Here is a 16,996-nt window from a genome sequence, read left to right as displayed (position 1 = left end):
GTGGTCGACTACATGGGAGTCCAGCAACATAGCCATTACACTAACTGCTGGTCCCAATAAAATTAATTTTTTAAGAGAGATTTTTGCTATAGGGTGTGTGCACTCGCCAGAAGGACAGAGAGACGGAAAGTGAGAAATCACCCCCCAGGGGGATGACCACACTGCAATCCCTTCTCCATTCTCCTCTGGGGATTTTTGGGTACACACGCACACATGCCTGGCATAAGTTTTAAGCGCCGGGTCTGGGACTAGAACCACAGTTGACTATGTGAGAGTCCAGCAACATAATCATTACATCATCTGCTGGTCCAAATAAATAACTTTTTTAGGGACTAGCAGATGATGTCATTGCTATGTCGCTGGACTCCCATGTAGGTGACCACAGTTCGAGTCCCAGACCTGGTGGCTTAAACTCATGCTGGGCACGTGTGCGTGCATGCCCAAGATCCCGAGAGAAGAATGGAAAAGAAGGGATTGTGGCATGGCCATTCCCCCATATGGGGTGATTTCTCACTTTCTGTCTCTCTTGTCTTTCTGGTGAGTGCACATGCCCTATCGTAAAAAACAAAAAAACCCAAAAAAATTAAAAAATTAATTTTTTTAAAGAGTTATTTATTTAGAATCAGCAAGTGGGATGGTGGCTAGGGTGCAAGATGCTCCCACATGGCCAACCACGATTCAAGTCCCGGACCTGGTGGCTTGCTTTCTCACTTTCTCTCTCTCTTTCTCTCTCTGGTCAAATTAAAATAAATGAATAAATAATTTTTTTAAAAAAAATTAGAAATCATTTATTTAATTCCATTTGTTATTATCACTTTGTAATTTGACAAGAGAGCAAGAGAAAGGGAAAGTGAGAAAGCACGCCGCTAGGTCTGGAATTCAAACCATGGTCAGCCATGTGGGACTCCAACACCTTTAACTACCACACCACCTGCAGGCCCCCAAATAAATAATTCTTTAAAACAACAAAGATAGAAGGAGTTGGTCAAGGAGAGGATTTTTCAGCTGCCACTCACATCTCCTTGGACATATTGAGCCATCTCGCCATCCTCAAAGAGCTTAAGGACATCGCTGACCTTTTTGGTAGAGTCTAGGATGTGAAGGAAATAAGAAAAGAGCATTAATCCAGCTTGACTCTTCCTGCCTTTCTAAGTCCCACCCAGGCATCCAGCCGAAAAAGAGATTTGAAAACAGGATGAAGAAAGATTTCCAAGAAGAAACAGAGAAATATCAAGGGAAAACATTTCGGATCCTCCAAAGTGGTACCACTCTTTACTGCCCTTCTCTGAGACCTGCGGCAAGCAGTCCAAGTATAGAGAAGGTGAGTAGAAGGCTGAGACCTCAGGCCTCTCCCCGTCTTCCTCCCTCCACCCCTTTCCAGTCAGGCATATTGGAGGAGCAGACTGGCTCAAGGCCACTGGGGAGGCTGAGGGCAGAGGGTACAAGTAAACGAAGAGGGATCCCTGGGGCAGGCACTCCAGAGCTGATGGTCTGGGAGGAAGACTCACACTCCATGTATTGTTGCAGTTGGGCAAAATCACTGGGGCTTATTAGGCCCTTCGCCTTGGCCATCTTTCTTTTTTTCTTAAGGATGGTCAGAAAAGCAGCTTCGTAGTAATACTTCCGGTGCTTGGACCTCTTCAGAGGGTAGTCCTGGGGGAAGACGAGGAGAATTTGCAGAGAGGAGTCAGGAGTCAGCATGGCTTTGCTTCTGCCTTCTCCAGCTAGTCTCTACTCTCACCAATCTTTCTGTTCCTTGTCTCTGCGTCTCTCCCTAAAACTCTGCCTTTTCTTGCGGACCTCTCCCTTATGTCTTTACTCCCCCTAACAGTGTCTGTCCTCTACCTCTTTCTGACTCATCTCTGACTTTCTCTCCTCCTTTCAGGATTCCTCTCCTCATCTCAGAAACTTCTCCCCCAAGCTGTCTTGACTCATCTGACCACCCTCGCCCCCAACTCCCGCCTCCACTTCCCCAGTCGCTTTGTTTCTGGGAGTGTGCCCTTCGCCTGTGTCTGCGTTTTCTTCCGCCACCTCTAGTCTCTGCAGCCTCTCGCCATACAGCTCTCTCCCATCCCAGGTCCCTACAGTCCCAGCCCTCCGGATGGTTCTTACTGCGCCAGCACTGCCCCGGGGACACAACCCCATTTTGCTCCGCCTCCGGCCCGCCCGAGGCCCCAGGCCCCAGGCCCCAGGCGGGCTCAGCCACCCACTCCCAGAGCCACCCACGCCCCGCAACGACCTCTAGCGCTTCTGACGCGAGACACAGAACATGCTCTGGCCGGGCCCCTGGCCTGGGCCCCGCCTCGCCAGCGTTCGGCGGAGCTCCACTGGGGAAGGGCGGGACCTGCACACAGGGCTGGGAGGACGTAGGGGATGAAGGCTCTGGACACCCCTCTGTTTCTGCGGCGGGTTGGTGGTGCTGAGTACTGGCGTCTTGGGTGCTGATAATAGGGTCATCCTGGCCTGCTAGGCTACTGGTGTTTAGGGAACCCTAATTTTCTGCCCTAGGACTGAGTAGCAGAAGACGACCTCCTTTGATTTGCTCAGCAGCAATAGCAGTGGTAATACACAGTGTAGCACGAATTTGAAATCAAACAGAACTAAGGTCAGTCATAGCTGGGTTCGGTTACCAGTCTTGGCACTAAGACTATGGTGTGATTTGGGCAAGCTATATGTGTAAAATGGGGAGAACGATACCTATATTTCACAGTTGTAAAGTAAAAGGATACATGGAAAGTGCTTAGGACAATGTCCGGCATATAGAAGGGCTACAAGAAGCATTAGTTATTATTGTATTCACTGCTGAAACCCAATCCTGTGGAATAGGAGATGATTGGTACAACAAGATACCAATAATGGTGCCAGTCCCAGGGCATGTGGTAGGGCCACTGTCTGTCACTCTGTCCTCTGGCTCCACTCTTCCCTTTACACACTGCCTTCAAGTCTCACTGCCCTCTTTTCTGTTCCTCATGCATACCAAGTTTCCCTGTTCAGGGACCAGAGACTTGCTGTTCCGTCTGCCTGGGGCAACCTTCCTCATCCTTGCCAGGGCCAGCTCCTTGCCTCCACTGAAATGTCAGCTCCTCTAGGAGACCTTTCCTGATCATTCCATCCTGAAGTAGCACCCCTCCTCTGCATAGTAGCCTTCCTCTGTCTCCCTCACAGAACAGATAACACGGAGAAGTGATCTTCCCTGGGTAGTTGCTTCTTTGTTTAAAGTTTGTTTTCCTCTGAAAGGAAAGGTTCGCCAACATGTTTGCCAGTCTTGTTCATTGCTGAACCCCAGAACCAAAAACAGCATTCAGCATAACCTAGTAGGTGCTACTAGGTTGAACAAATGGTTGTGTAAAGCCAGAAGTCATATTTTGAGACTATTCATCCAAATATGGTTAAATGGATGCCAGAGTGTCTAGCTGATGGTCAGAGGGATTTGAAATAATTTGGACTCATATAATAGGTGCTAAGTAAAATATTTGTTAAATTAATGAATGATGCTAAAAAACAAAAAAACATTTATTAAGGTACTCCATTAAACACTTTGCCCTCCACCTGCTCATTCAGAGCTTGTTTGGTCAGGCTCAGGTATGCAGTTAGGGGCCTATGGTAGTAGCCTGGCCCCTTTCCTTTTCCGTGGGGCAAGAACCTACTTTGCAGCCTCTGCTCTTGCACATCTCTGTCACCCACCTGTACGCAACACAACATTCCTGTTCCAGGGGCTCTCAAGGAGGGGACTACAGGGGATAGTAGGTGTCTTAGTGGTTAAGGTGGCTGGATCCCACATGGCTGACTGTGCAGTTCGAGTCCCTGACCCAGTGGCTTAAAAAACATGCTATGTGGGACCAGCAGTTAGTGTAATGCCTATGTCACTGGACTCCCACGTAGTCGACCACGGTTCGCGTCCCGGACCTGGTGGCTTAAAACTCACGCTGGGCGCGTGTGTGTCTGTGCGTGCCCAAGATCCCAAGAGGAGAATGGAGGAGAAGGGATTGCGGCATGGCCATCCCCCCTGGGGGTGATTTCTCATTTTCTATCTCTCTGTCTCTCTCTGTCTGTCTGGCGAGCATACGCGCCCTATAGCAAAAACCTCTCCAAAAAAAAGAAATACATGCTATGTATGTGTGTGCGTGCCCAAAGTCCCAAGAGGAGAATGGAAGAGAACAGATTGTGGCATGGCCATCCCCACTGGGAAGTAATTTCTCACTTTCCTTTCTCTCTCTCTGTCTCTTTCTCTCTGGAGAATGTATGTACCCTCTAGCAAACCTAAAAATACATAAATAAAAAAAAACATAAAAAGACAAAAGTTAAAAAGAAAGAAGGGGACCATGGGACGCTGACATCCTGGAGAAAGGACTCCGCCCACCTAGCCTTTTTCAGTGATTATAATCCAACTGCTGCTGCCAACAGAGCTAATGCATATATAATAGTCTTATGGCTAATGGGGCCTGTATGGCTTAATTAGCCTCTCTGATTACCCTCGGGAATTCTTCGATGACTCCAAAGTTCTAGGAAATGAAATCTAAAGGAGAAAATGATGGAGAAAACCAACAAGGGATGATACAAAGGAGAGGGATGATACAATGACTCAAGTCTTTCTTGCCCCTACCCAGCTTCCCAGGCCTTTAACCTGTAGAAGTAGTATGTAGAAAAGGTTAAGAAAACGTACTTTTGAATTAGGCAGGCAAAGATTAGAATCCTAGCTCTCGGATGAGTCATTACATCTCTTTGAACCTCAGTTTTCTCATCAGTAAAATGGGTACCTAGAGAAGTCAGTCACAATGTGAGGATTAATAGAAAATATCTGCAATGTATTTAGCAAACTGCATGGCATGAAGAACTTAGTAAACATTAGGTATCGCCATTATCATTCAACGATGGTGGTACCTAGAGAGACACATCTGGATGTTAGGAAAAATGATGCCTTCGAGCCAGTAAGGCATACATTTAGGGCCTCCCAGCAGCAGCAAAGGCCAGTTTTACACCCCTTCTTTGTTATATATCTCAGGTGCAGACATGTAGTATCAGGATCTTGTACTTTGTCTTTGGGAGGATGATGACGTGGCTAGAAACTAGACCATCAGGGCTCAAGGACATCCCTGGGCTGGGACTTTGGATATAAGAGTTAATTAGCACAGAGCCAGCAGGTGGCATGGTGGTTAAAGGTGCTGGATTCCCACATGGCAGACCATAGCTCGAGTCCCAGACCTGGCAGCTTGTTTTAACCTTGTTACCCTTCTTTCTCTCTCTGGTTAAATACAAAAATAATAAAATAATAACAAATGGAATTGAATAAATAATTATTTAAACAAATAAAGAGTTACTGAGCTCTTTTCAGTTCTCCTTCTGACTTATCTCACTGAAAGTTTGGCTGCCCCCGGACCTGAGGGGCTGCAAACTGGGATGCTGGGGCTTTAAAGAACGAGAACAAGTCCAGTTGTGTCCTCCAGCTCCATCCCAACCCTGAGGCTATAACCTGGGCTAGTCCAGGCAAATGCCAGGCTGGGAGGGTGGGGTCTACTGCCTGCCCGCCAGTTATTTGTGACTCACCCTTCCCTTCCCTTCCCTCTTCTGTTTCCCTGCCTCCCCTACCAAGATGGGGTGAGAAAGAAAGATGTTGACTTGGAGGCAGAGGATCCTAGAACATCCCAGGCTTAGGAGTCACCACCCCTCATATTTTACAGAAGAAGCAGCTGCAGCCTAAAGAGAGAATGGTTATTTCAAGGTCACATCCAGATTCTAGCCACCCTATCCTCAGTCCACTCCTCTAAATTTTGAGCCTCTTGTTATCAGATTTTAAACATCACATACTGAAATTGCTGGTAACTAAGAAATACATATTATTTCCAAAGCCAGTGCTAGCACTTAAATTCTCCTTTTTTCATTTCAGCATTCATCGCTCATATTTCAAGTCCCATGTTGACCATTACTCTAGAATTAGCTAATGCACCCAAGACACTCAAGGTGCCCTCAGCAAGCATCCCCAAAGGGCAGGCATTCCTAGTTTCAGGGCCCAGATCTCATTACCTGGACTTTTGAATACCTTAACCACATCCTCCCTCCTGGGGGGGTCTATGCTTCCCTCACCTCTGCTAGTAGTTGGTGGCCCCCAAGAGAAAATCATTTGGCTTGAAGACTCAAAATTCATTAGCCTCCACATTGTAGATTGTAGTAATGTTTCAGTAAGAGGGTGGTGTGTGTGTGTGTGTGTGTGTGTGTGTATGGTTTTTGCCATAGGGCATGTGCACTCACAGGGGAAAAACAAAGACAGAGAGAGTGAGAAATCAATCCTCAGAGAGTATGGCCATGCTGTAGTCCCTTCTCTTTCGTTCTACTCCTGGGATTTGGGCACACATGTACACTCACCTGGAGAGATATCCAAGTCACTGCATCTAAGACTGGAACCATGATTGGCCATTTGGGAGTCTAGTGCCGAAACCACTATACCACCTGCTGGTCCCTTCATTCAGACTTTTTTACATTGACCCTCAAATCAGAAATAGATTCTCCATTTAACATTTTCCATTATTTATAGATATAAATGTATGATACCTAACCTCACATTGACTAGTGAAGTCATTTAATACTAAGATACATCACATTTTTATCCACATATGTAAAATGAATCAATGTGACACCTATGGCATATTTTACAAAGAAACATTTGATATGTGAAAGAAAATATTTTAAAAATACCTACAGTTAACTTTGCAGAGTTTTGGAATTTATTCTCTGGAGATAAAATAACTTGGCCAAGATAATATACAGAAGTCTTGTCGGGATAACTTTTAACAGCAATGGTTACAGAAAATGATTCTGTGCATCCATAGACTTGAATTACCACATTTTCAGAGGCTCCAACATAGAACACTTTAGGTGCTGTGACAATATATCTGTTGAGATATGTAAAATCATAAAGTCAATCTATTAATAATGTTAACTTAAAAATATTGTTCACTTAAGATAGTCAATAAAGATTAATATTTCTTAAATTTAACAATATATATTTTTACTTCTCAAAATTTTGTTATTAATGAAGTCAGATAGTTTTCTGAAAGCATCCTAAGGATGAAGTTTAAGGAGGCAGATGGAAGTAATTCTGATCAGTGCAGTCAATGACTGAGTTCCCTACAAGATATGCAAAAAGGAGTAACACTTCTGCCTTTTGAAGAATCTGTTTTCAAACAAAATAGTAATCAGGAAGTTACACTGAAGGCAAGGGTAACAGCCTAAGCAAAACACAGGGTATTAAAATATAAGCCATGCAAAGCTTACAAAATACTTGTATCAGAAAACAACTGGACAATAGAGAAAGGAGAAAATTTACTTGGAGTTCTCAGAAGTACAAAGTTAACTTCATGTGACATTGATTACATTTTTCTTTCTGTAAAGATACATTTCAGATGAAAATGGCATCCTTCACTTACGTTTGCTTCTGTCCCCAACATCTTCCCAAGTAGAAAAAAATACAGATTATGCTTATAATGTCCATGGCATTAGATTCTTGACATAGACTTACTGAAAACCACCCTCCTTTTTGTGAAGTCAGCTTGAAGAATTTGGTTAAATTAGTTCTCAGGTTAATTATTAATATCAGATAGTGGAATTACTGAGAAGGAAACCTAAAGTTTTAAATAATAACCTTTTACTGTCCATAAATAATTCTAGAACAGGGAGAAACTTCATTTTGACAATCAACATGGAAAAGACACTGAAATGGGAGTCTCTAGGAAAAGTGTTTCAAAGCTGGATGAAGATGTGAAATATGTGGAGACTGCTTTGGCCTTGCACATTTTTTACACTAAATTTTTTTTGAGGTTTTTGCTATAGGGTGTGTGAGCTCACCAGAGAGAGACAGACAGACAGAAAAAAGTGAGAAATCACCCCCCCAGGGATGATGGCCACACTGAAATCCCTTCTTCTCCATTCTCCTCATGGGATTTTGGGCATGCATGCACACTTGCCTGGCATGTGTTTTAAGCCACCAGGTCCAGGACTTGAACCACAGATGACTGCATGGGAGTCCAGCAACGATTCCTTCCTAAAAGTTGTTTTGTTTTTTAGACTAATTTTTTTATTTTTTAATTTACTATAGTGTGTACTCACCAAAGAGAGACAGAGAGAGAGAAAATGAAGGAAAGTGAGAAAGCACTCCCCAAAGAGGATGACCATTCCACAATCCCTTCTCTTCCTTTCTCCTCTCAGGATTTTGGGCATACATGCACATGCACCTGGTGTGTGGTTTTGTTTTGTTTTAAAGAGAGATTTTTGCTATAGGGTATGTGCATTTGCCAGAGTGACAGAAAGCAAGAAATCACCCTCCAGAGGAAAATGACCATGTCGCAATCCTTCTCCTCCATTCTCCTCTTGGGATCTTGGGCACGCATGTGCACAGGCCCAGCATGAGTTTGAAGCTGCCAGGTCTGGGACTCGAATAGTGGTCAGCCATGTGGGAATGCAGCCATGTAACCGCTACACCATCTGCTGGTACCTCCCTCGGCCTTTTGATTGGAAAGATTTGTAGTATCTTACAATGATAAATAAAATCCTACTACTGAAATGTATTAGAAGTTAGAATAATTATATAGAGAGATTGTATGTCTCCACTTAACATATACTTATTATCTGCACTCTACGTTGGAGATTAAAAGATTGGAGGACATAAAAGCAATGAAAATTGTTATGGACACTGGAGACAGTGTAGAGAAAGCGTGGGGGAAGGGAAGCATCTAGGGAAGGAAATCAGGTGGTGGAGGCAGAGGAGGCTTTGGAGGATGAGGTGGAGGCAGAGGAGGCAGAGGTGGATTGGGTGGGTGAGACCAAGGAGGCTTTAGTGGATGAAGGGGTTTCCAAGGAGGCAGGGGAGGAGGAAGAGACCATAAGCCACAAGGAAAGAAGACGATGTTTGAATAGTTTCTCTGTCCCTCTGTCTTCCCTCTTCCATTTGAAGGAAAGAATTCTAGGGTTTTTACTGTTACCTGATCACCGACAGAGCCTTCTGAGGACATTACAAGTCAGTGTGCAGTCCTGTGGTCTACTTGGAAAGCCAGAGAAGTTAACATTTCAAGGGAGATGCTCTTGATGGTTTTGACTGGACATTCATATAAACTTTTTTTTTTAAATGAGTGATAGGGCCATGATGACGTGGCTAAAAACTAGACCATCAGGGCTCAAGAACATCACTGGGCTGGGACTTTGGATATAAGAGTTAATTAGCACAGAGCCAGCAGGTGGCATGGTGGTTAAAGGTGCTGGATTCCCACATGGCAGACCATAGCTCGAGTCCCAGACCTGGCAGCTTGTTTTAACCTTGTTACCCTTCTTTCTCTCTCTGGTTAAATACAAAAATAATAAAATAATAACAAATGGAATTGAATAAATAATTATTTAAACAAATAAAGAGTTACTGAGCTCTTTTCAGTTCTCCTTCTGACTTATCTCACTGAAAGTTTGGCTGCCCCCGGACCTGAGGGGCTGCAAACTGGGATGCTGGGGCTTTAAAGAACGAGAACAAGTCCAGTTGTGTCCTCCAGCTCCATCCCAACCCTGAGGCTATAACCTGGGCTAGTCCAGGCAAATGCCAGGCTGGGAGGGTGGGGTCTACTGCCTGCCCGCCAGTTATTTGTGACTCACCCTTCCCTTCCCTTCCCTCTTCTGTTTCCCTGCCTCCCCTACCAAGATGGGGTGAGAAAGAAAGATGTTGACTTGGAGGCAGAGGATCCTAGAACATCCCAGGCTTAGGAGTCACCACCCCTCATATTTTACAGAAGAAGCAGCTGCAGCCTAAAGAGAGAATGGTTATTTCAAGGTCACATCCAGATTCTAGCCACCCTATCCTCAGTCCACTCCTCTAAATTTTGAGCCTCTTGTTATCAGATTTTAAACATCACATACTGAAATTGCTGGTAACTAAGAAATACATATTATTTCCAAAGCCAGTGCTAGCACTTAAATTCTCCTTTTTTCATTTCAGCATTCATCGCTCATATTTCAAGTCCCATGTTGACCATTACTCTAGAATTAGCTAATGCACCCAAGACACTCAAGGTGCCCTCAGCAAGCATCCCCAAAGGGCAGGCATTCCTAGTTTCAGGGCCCAGATCTCATTACCTGGACTTTTGAATACCTTAACCACATCCTCCCTCCTGGGGGGGTCTATGCTTCCCTCACCTCTGCTAGTAGTTGGTGGCCCCCAAGAGAAAATCATTTGGCTTGAAGACTCAAAATTCATTCGCCTCCACATTGTAGATTGTAGTAATGTTTCAGTAAGAGGGTGGTGTGTGTGTGTGTGTGTGTGTGTGTGTGTGTGTGTGTGTGTGCAAGGTGTCATTGCGTAGTACAGGAGGAAGTTACGATGTTGGCATGGTTGGGGGATGTGAGCTTGTATGTTCTGAAGCTGAAGAGATGCCCAATAATATTTGCATTTCTTTTTCGATAAAGCTCATTTGTCCTATTTAAAGGTGAAAGTGGGCTTCGGACTCAGGTGTTTTCAGAAACTTCCCAGTGACAGGTGTAGAAGGATGGGGGGGTGGGAAGTTGGGAATCGGGAGGCCAAACAAGAACGCTTCTCGCCCCGTGCGGCGCTGTGGAGGTTCCAAAAGGGACTTTGCTTCGCATAGGGCTCCTCAGAGCCCAGCTTGGCCATCCCTCCGACTGAGAGCGAGGGGTGGAGGGGATTTGGGGGAGGGGGGAACACTGCCAAGGGGTTCTGGCCCAGCCCTCCTGCTGCCCGCAGCGTCCCAGCCCAGACCCTTCTAGTTACCCGCTCCAGCTGTCACGCTTCCTCCTTCCCCACCCGGCAGCCCTAACCCAGCCCCTTCTGTGGGGCATCCCCTCCCTTGGTCCCCCCTCCTGCTGGGATGGGGAAGGGTGGGAGGTGGTGAGGAGGCTCTTGGGGTCTCTACCTTGTCAGGGAGGGTGCGTGGTCGGAGCTGAAGCGCCGGAGCTGGAGCTGGAGCCCGAGCTGGGCTGGAGGGGACGGGCCAGGCAGACGCGCTGCCGCGGGGCCGCCCCGCTCCTGACGACACAGCTGCCCGCCCCCCACCCCAGCCTGCCCGCCTGCGCCCGCTCCCGGCGCCCCCAACTCCGGAAACTTCGAGGCCGGAGAGGCCTTTGTTAGCAGGTTTTCGGTTTACCATAACCTGCTCTCCACCCCGTACCCCAGATAGCTCCAGGGATCCGCTCTGTGCCACTTTCCCCACTTCCTGCGCTCATCTTTAGATTCTTCCCGCTCCTGAGACAGCTCTGCTTCTATTTTCCTTTCTCATCACTCACGGACTCTCCCCTCATCCGAAACCTGGAAGGCCAACAGAGGGTGTGATGCCCAACCGGACAGCTGGGCAGCGGGAAGTACCCACCCATCGAGCTCTCCTAACTGCTGCCATGCTGGACTGGACTTTCCCGCTCAACTCCCCACGCCCTCCACCCACCACCGACTTCACACTCAGGAGACCCCAGAGCCAAGCCAGAGTTTCAGCTCCACATCCTCAGACCCAGATATCTCCTTCCCACCTTGGGCTCCAGTAGGGTTGACACCGGGACAACGTGGCCGCCTTCTCCTCCAGGTTCCGCCCCTCCCTTTCAGACCTATGTCCTCCAGTCCGAGGACAATCCCTTTTTCCAAGACGCATATCCTCTCCTCCATTCTAGGGCGGGCGGAGGTACGGGTGCAAAGAACACTCTGGCCTGTGCCCAATCTTCCTCCTGGCCCCAACCCTCCCATATTACCCACTGACCTTGGCAGGTGGTGCAGAAGGCCCTGGCCAAAAGTGCCAGAGGTCTGTTCTGGAGTCCTCAAGGTTCTTGGGGCAGCATGGATGATGGCGAGGCTGGTAGAGCAAGGGAGTGAGACCTAGAGGCCTAGGGACTTAACTGGCAGGAACTGGGGACCCAGGCATCCTGCTCCCTGGCCCCGCCCCAACCTCATCTAACTCCTTCCTACCCTTCATTGAAGTAGAGCAAACTAACAAAGCCTTGAGTTCTTGGAATGTTCTTCTTACACCTGGGGGTAAGAAGGAGGGGGAAGGGAGACCTCTGACTGAAAGTGTGTATGTGTATGTGTGTGTGAGTGTGTGCATGTGTGCTGTGAACACACAACAGCACAACACAATAACACAATATATATGCTTATCTTTGTTGGTGTTGTAGAGAAAAAGGAATGAATACATGAGGCCCCCTAGTGGAAACAGAGGGATTTAAGTAGCTCTTGATTGAAGACATACTTGTTGAAAGAGACTCCTCTACTTTTACTAGAAGTATATGTAGCTGCTTAATAATAGGGCTTGGGAGAATTGTATCTAAACTGGAGATCTGGGACAGGAGTTGGAGAGGGTCTGTCCCTCTGTTCCTGTGTCCCCTCCAGGTCTAGCCTTTCTCATCTTCGATCTTAAAAAGACGAGGACCCTGCCACTCTTTTCTTCATCCTTAGTATTTCCTTCGTAGCAAAGCTTCATTTTCCATCCCTACAGGATTTTTTTTTAGAAAAAAATTTTATAATAACCATTTATTTAATTTCTTCTTATTATTATTATTTTAAAACTTGCTATAGGGCATGTGTGCTCACCAGAGAGAGAGAAAAAAAAAAAAAAAGTAAGAAATCAAGCTGCCAGCACTGGGATTTGAACCGCCATGGAACATTGGGAGCCCAGCACCTTAACCACCATGCCATCACTGACCCCTCCTATATAACCTCTTAGTCACAGTCAACAAACATTCTTGAAGGCCTTACTTGTACTATCCTGTAGGAACCTTGCCTGGCATAGACAAGCCCTGTTTAGGAATACACCAGAGAATGGCCTGTAAATGTAAATCCTCCCTGTTCTGAGCGGCTCTAAGCAAACATACATTGTAAATTAGAATAGGTCCCCTAGGGCCAGCAGGTGGCATGGTAGTTAAGGCACTAGACTCCCATATGGCTCACTGTGATTCAAGTCTCAGACTGGGCTGCTTGCTTTCTCACTTTTTCTCTCTCTCTTTGGTCAAATTAAAGAATAAAAATAATAATTAAATTAAATTTAAAAAAGAATAGGTCCCCTAATCTCTCTTGCAATCAGTTTTCTGTCCCTGGAAACTTTATCTAGAAATCCTGAAATGATATTAATCTTTAAGGCACTCAGCTTTTCCTTACAAATAACTTTTTTTTTGGAGAAGTTTTTGTTATAGGGCATGGGCACATACGCTCATATGCTCAGCAGAAAGACAGAGACAGAGAGACAGAAAGCGAGAAATCACCCCCCAGGGGGGATGGCCATGCCGTAATCCCTTCTCCTCCATTCTCCTCTCAGGATCTTGGGCACGCACGCACACGCGCCCGGCGTGGGTTTTAAGCCACCGGGTCCAGGACTCAAACTGCTGTCGACCACATGGGAGGCCAGTGACATAGCCATTATGCCAACTGCTGGTCCCAAAGACACTCCTTTTAAGATATATTTTTGGGGGCCAGCAGGTGGGGTGGTGGTTAAGGCGGCTGGACTCCCACATGGTTGATTGCGGTTCAAGTCCAGGACCTGACAGATTGCTTTCTCACTTTCCTTCTCTCTCTGGTTAACTTCAAAGAAATAAAAATAAAAATAAATAAAACAAAAGAAAATAATGACAATGAATAAAATTAAACAAAAAAATAATTCTTTTAAAAAAAGATATATTTTTTGGGCCGGCAGATGGCATGGAAGTCCAATGTGGTTGGATCCCACTGACTGTACTGTTCGAGTACTGGACCTGGTTGGCTTGAGAAAGACACTGGTGTATGTGTGTGTCCCTAAAATCGTGGAAGAATAGAGGCGATGGAACTGTGGTATGGCCATACCCCTGATGGATCTCAGGGTATCCCCACACCCATTTGTCTCCAATGAACACATGAATCCTATAGCAAAAAAAAAAAAGACATATTTTAGGACTTTGAAGTGGGGTGTGAGGTTCTCGAATAAACAATAAGGCAAAATGAGTTTTACTCCTGTTTCTTCGTGTCTTTTTTAGGATCTGTGCTTCATCATACCCCAAGTCAGTTATTGGTGGGGGTGGGGGGAAAAGGCCAAGATACATCTAAGGAGGAGGCGTCTAATGCCTACTGTTCCAGGTGCTCATTTCTTTAATCAACCACATCAAAAAAATCAGAAAGAAAAAAAAACCACAGAGAACAAAGGGAAAGGAAAAAACAACAGCCTGTTCTCCCCAGTCTCTTCTTTCCCCTCTTCCTCCTCAGGGTGGGGGGCCACATCCGGGACCCAGGGCTAGGTCCCAGGCTGTTCCACTAAGTAGACAATTGAGTTTCACTTCCTGTCAACCCCAGAGCTGAGGCAGGATGTTTGGGTGGAGGGGTATCTAAGTAGTGAACAGGGGCCACTTTTGGATTCCCCCTGCAGAAAGGTCCATTGAGCAGCTCATCTGGAAGCTGCAGAGACCACTTCTCAGAAAGTCCAGTTAAGACCAATGCATCCCGTTCATTTTTAGAAGGTTTATCCCACACTCTTACATCTAATCATTAGTACAGGGCTGAGGACAGGATGCTATAATAGAAGTATATGGTTGAAGCACAACTGATGAAAGAACAGGCCTTGAAGATGGTAGTGTTGGGGGACCAGCAGGTGACATGGTGGTTAAGGTGCTGGACACTCCCACAACCACGGTTCAAGTCCTGGTCCTTTGACATTACTCTCTCATTTCTCTCTCTCTCTCTCTCTGTCTCTCTGTCTCTCTGTATATATATGGTCAAATTAAAATAAATGACTGAAAAATAAAATTAAATAAAAAATAATTTAAAAAAAAGATGGTAGTGTTGTAACTTGAAATAACTGTGCATTGCATAGAGTTTTAAATGAGTCTTGGAGATCTTTTCAGTTGGACACCTGGTGGCAGTCAAGGAGATAGAGAATGGAAAGGCAGGTAGACTGTGGGCCTAAGAAAAGTTCTCAGGCTTACTTTGTCTTGTAAAAGTTCTAGTTAGCCATTGCTCAGTTTTCGGTGGTGTTTTTTAAATGGGGATTGCTACCTAATATGGAAGTAGTCGCCACCTCCTCCCCGGTTCCAGGGCTACACTGAAGATTAGCCTAAGTCAAAGCGGGAGATCTGGAGGAAGTGTAAAAGGGTTGAAAGCTAAAAGCAATGCAGAGGTGGAGAAGGGCAGAGTCGACACACCTGAGGAGAGGAACCAGCAGCTGGCCCCTCCCAGGCTGTAGGGGAAACAAGTTTAGCAGGATTTAGCCCCAAGGAACAAAGCTGCAAACAGGAGAGGGGGAGGGAGAACATTTGGATTCGTCTGAAGAATTGGGAGGCACCGGGCAGGGCAGGACTGTAAAGGGAGTGACTCTGCGAGAGCCGAGTCATTGGCGACTTGCCTCGTTTTCTAGCGCCCCCAGACTTGGACGAGGTCAACTAGAATACTAACTGGGTCTGCCCCGAAGCAGTCACCCTGCCCTCTTGACCCTGGAGCTCAGCCAAAGGAGGCTCCCTGGGTAGGAGGCCAAGGCCAGAAGTGACGTGGGCCTTCGCCATTTCGCCGAATCCCCCGGGGCTGCCCAACTCGCCCACAGCCTCCTCGGCCATGGAAGTCGCCAGCAATCCTGAGGCAGCGGGGACAGGTGACAGACTCGCAGTGCCCCTCTTCACACGCCCCTGTTGCGAGTCTCAATCCGGAGAGTTGAACTAGGAGGCCGAGAGCAATAGGCACGGGACCTTGACCTCGCTACCTTTTAAGAGAGGGTTAGCTGGGGGGTCTTCCACTTACCGCCTGCAACATTCGTTTGGCCCAGTGCGTTCCTGTAGTTTGCCTACCCCATGTCACCAAGTCGCTCTGGAACCTGCATGCAGGCCTGGACCTGAATATTCTTCCTTTTTTCATTTATCACAGCCCGCTTCCAGCTGCAGGTGGGTCTTGCGCCCTTTACCCTCGCAGGGCCCGGCCCGGACGTATTAGTGGGATGAGGGACTGTGCTTCAGAACGTCTTTTGGCGCCCAGAGGCCTGTTCTACACGCAAAAGGCACTCTGGTACTGGTTTCGGTGGCAATAAAAGAGTCCAAGGCTTTATTTTTGTTTAGTACTTAAGCTTCTATTCCCCTTCTTCCCCACCTCCGCCCACGAAATGGTGCACTCTCCCTTTAAGGCTAAAATGGTAGCTTGCGACGTTCAGAACTCCACTTCCGGTGGGGAGGGGGCGGGACCCCAGCCCGTTCACGCCGGAAGTGGTAATATTAGGTACATGAACCTATTGTCAGCTCAAGACTGGACAAAAGTCCTTAAAACCAGAAAACAAAGCCTAGAAGAAAATCAGCGATGTTTTAGTCCAAAGTCATAAAATGCGGGAAGTGGTTTGCGTTTCCAAGATGGCGACTCCCTATGTAACTGACGAGACCAGCGGCAAGTACATGCCTCAACCCAACGACCTGACGGGATCTGGCGCAAACAGCAAAGGGTGCAAGAAAGCTATGTACCCCAGGAGGAGGTCCCAGTGTATGAAAACAAGTATGTAAAGTTTTTCAAGAGTAAACCAGAATTGCCCCCAGGGGGCCCCGAAGCCACTGCCCCTGTCACTTCATCCAGGCCTGAAGGTGTTGAACCTGACCTCTCCAAGACAGCCAAATGCATCCTGAAGCGAAGAGAAAAGAGATGGCAGCAGCAAGAGAAAGGAGAGGCAGAGGCTTTGAGCCGGACTCTTAAAAAGGTGTCACTGGGAGAGCCTGCCCAACCTCTCTTGCTCTGCAGGGCTCCCGGGCTGCCCCTACAATTGCCTCTGACCATCCTGACTCATCTGCCACCACTGAGAAAGCCAAGAAGATAAAGAACCTGAAGAAGAAGCTCCAGCAGATGGAAGAGCTGCAGCATCCGACTGAGGCTGGGGAAGTTAACCAGTCCAGCAAAGAGCAGCTGGAGAAGCTGGCAAGCAGGAGGGTGCTGGAGAAGGAGCTGAAGGACTTGGAGCTCCGCCTGTGAGGCCTCTGGAGAATCCAGGATGGACTGCAGAACAAACCATGGGGTGCTCTGGGGTCTGGGGAAATGTCGGCAGCAGCC

At 46.9% G+C, this 16,996-nt stretch overlaps 1 protein-coding gene, 2 long non-coding RNA genes and 1 pseudogene across 7 annotated transcripts in view; 2 read left to right on the top strand and 2 right to left on the bottom strand.

The window, feature by feature from the left end:
- DGKA (diacylglycerol kinase alpha) overlaps positions 1-15,863 on the bottom strand; it is a 33,905-nt gene extending 18,042 nt beyond the window's left edge. The window contains exons 1-3 of one of the 5 annotated variants that reach the window (XM_006165574.3): positions 15,716-15,863; positions 1,509-1,653; positions 1,017-1,090 (exon numbers count right to left, since the gene is read on the bottom strand). In XM_006165574.3, the coding sequence (XP_006165636.1) occupies positions 1,017-1,090; positions 1,509-1,653; positions 15,716-15,829 (333 nt within the window). In that variant the 5' untranslated portion in view covers positions 15,830-15,863. Of the gene's footprint in view, positions 1-1,016; positions 1,091-1,508; positions 1,654-2,112; positions 2,229-4,663; positions 4,758-10,898; positions 11,017-11,729; positions 11,883-15,715 lie in introns of those variants that run through there. The other 4 variants (XM_027767163.1, XM_006165576.3, XM_006165577.3 and 1 more) reach the window with 4 other exon arrangements.
- Positions 6,838-7,544, bottom strand: LOC114005536 (uncharacterized). The gene is made up of 2 exons (XR_003547378.1): positions 7,422-7,544; positions 6,838-6,887 (listed from the first exon to the last, which is right to left on the bottom strand). It is a non-coding gene; the product is annotated as an uncharacterized LOC114005536 (long non-coding RNA).
- Positions 14,769-16,015, top strand: LOC114005537 (uncharacterized). The gene is made up of 2 exons (XR_003547379.1): positions 14,769-15,569; positions 15,839-16,015. It is a non-coding gene; the product is annotated as an uncharacterized LOC114005537 (long non-coding RNA).
- Positions 16,016-16,311: 296 nt separating this feature from the next.
- LOC102486713 (partner of Y14 and mago-like) lies at positions 16,312-16,918 on the top strand (annotated as a pseudogene).
- The last annotated feature ends 78 nt before the right edge of the window (positions 16,919-16,996 follow it).

The sequence above is a fragment of the Tupaia chinensis genome, unplaced genomic scaffold (genome assembly GCF_000334495.1).
Source record: "Tupaia chinensis unplaced genomic scaffold, TupChi_1.0 Scaffold143970_1, whole genome shotgun sequence".
Classification (NCBI taxonomy): domain Eukaryota; kingdom Metazoa; phylum Chordata; class Mammalia; order Scandentia; family Tupaiidae; genus Tupaia; species Tupaia belangeri.
Note: the sequence above shows the minus strand (reverse complement) of the source record. Positions and strands in the feature narration are given on the sequence as shown.